Genomic DNA, 1578 nt, shown 5'->3' on the forward strand with positions numbered 1-1578 from the left:
CCCAGCAGCAGAGACAAAAAGACATCTGAGACATGTGGATGGGGAGGAAAACTGAGAGCACTTTGTGAGGCCGCTGCGCTCCGGTTTCACAAGCTCTGTGTCAGTCAGGCGGAGCGGCGCGGCGCTTTTACGCGCAGCATCAGAGACACTCGGGACACTCGGGACACTCGGGACACTCGGGACACTCGGGACACCGCGGAGACACTGTGGACACCAGAGTCCGGAACGCTGGGTTCAACCTGAAGAAATGTGTCAAAGGAAAGCTGCCTTGTTGGGGGCGTGACGCGCACTTTCCTCCCCAGTGAGATATTTGACCTCGGGCTGCAGAGCCACCTGACGCGTCACAGCGGAGCTGCGCTTTGGCTGTTTGTCTTTATTCAGGGACTCTCCGCGGACATTAGTTCACTTTGTTTTCCTTTTTTAAAGACTCTGTAAAGAATATCGCGAGGGATATCCTCCTGTGTTATTATTTACTCATTAGCCTCGCGAGCTGTTTGGAGACAAGACCGAACAGGTTGGAGGGAAGAAGAGGGGTGTCGCGCCTGAAAAACTTGCTTCAGTTCATCAAGCGATGGTTCGTGAGTCACAGGAGTGGCACAAGTAAACACTTTCTGCCCCCTGTCTATGTGTGACGTTGTGTTACTGCTGAAAACACGTCCAGATGAACTAAATGACGCTTTTCTTTCAACATGTTTSATCCAAGTTCCTGTTCGGAACAAAGGAAGAAACTCCAGCTTTTTAMAAAGTCTCTAAACTGAGTTTGGAAACGATCCAACAGTTTGTCTGATCTGACTGAAGGACTGCAGCTCCACATCCACTTTCCCTTTTCCTGCTCGGGCTGCTGAAAGTGAAAAAGTCCGGAGGAGGAAAAAAAACAGGTTTCTGGCTGCGCGCAGAGGAGGAGGCGCCTGCGCCGCTTCTCCATGGCTCCTTCACGCTTCCTGCAGAGGACACAGCCTGCCCGGGACGTCCGCGCGCTCTGACAACATGCTGGGAAACATGACCGCCCGCGGCGGGGGGACAACCGCAGACACGAGCGGCAGCCCGCGTGGAGGAGGCGGCGGCTCTGCCGGCCTCTCCGGTGCGCACCGGGAGCCCACCGGGCCGGAGGGGCGCGGGGCAGCGGGTAAGGCTCTGTGGGGTCCGGCTCTGGGGTTTACGACTTTACTGCAGACATGCTGGGTTTTAGAAGAGGAATCATGTTGTTGTTGTTGTGGAAGCTGTTTGTGAAAACAGGACGTGATTGTTTGATTTCCTTTGACCTGAGTGGAAAAGTCTCGCGCGCACCTGCAGCTGTGGTGGTCTCCTCTGACAGACCCCCGGTCTCTTCTGATCTTCATGCTTTATGAAAGAGAACTGCGTGGATTCTGGTCTGACGTGTTGATGGTCTGAGTGCTGCAGGCAGCAGTCAGTGTGTGTGTGGTGGGGGTCTGTGGTGGTCTGTGTATGGTGTGTGTGTGGGGGGGTCTGTGGTGGGGGTCTGTGGTGGGCTGCAAACAAAATGTTCAAACTGTTGTAAACATGCACGAGGAACACTTGAAGTGTTTTAGAACTTCTTCTGCAGGGATGCTGCTCACC

At 54.3% G+C, this 1578-nt stretch overlaps 1 protein-coding gene across 1 annotated transcript in view; it reads left to right on the forward strand.

The window, feature by feature from the left end:
- The first annotated feature begins 34 nt into the window (after positions 1-34).
- Positions 35-1578, forward strand: part of LOC106531424 (glial cell line-derived neurotrophic factor) — a 79974-nt gene continuing 78430 nt past the window's right edge. Inside the window, exon 1 of the mRNA XM_014027291.1 lies at positions 35-1126. Coding sequence (XP_013882745.1) covers positions 988-1126 — 139 coding nt within the window. The 5' untranslated portion in view covers positions 35-987. The remainder of the gene's footprint in view (positions 1127-1578) is intronic.

This window comes from Austrofundulus limnaeus, unplaced genomic scaffold, assembly GCF_001266775.1.
Source record: "Austrofundulus limnaeus strain Quisiro unplaced genomic scaffold, Austrofundulus_limnaeus-1.0 Scaffold631, whole genome shotgun sequence".
Classification (NCBI taxonomy): Eukaryota; Metazoa; Chordata; class Actinopteri; order Cyprinodontiformes; family Rivulidae; genus Austrofundulus; species Austrofundulus limnaeus.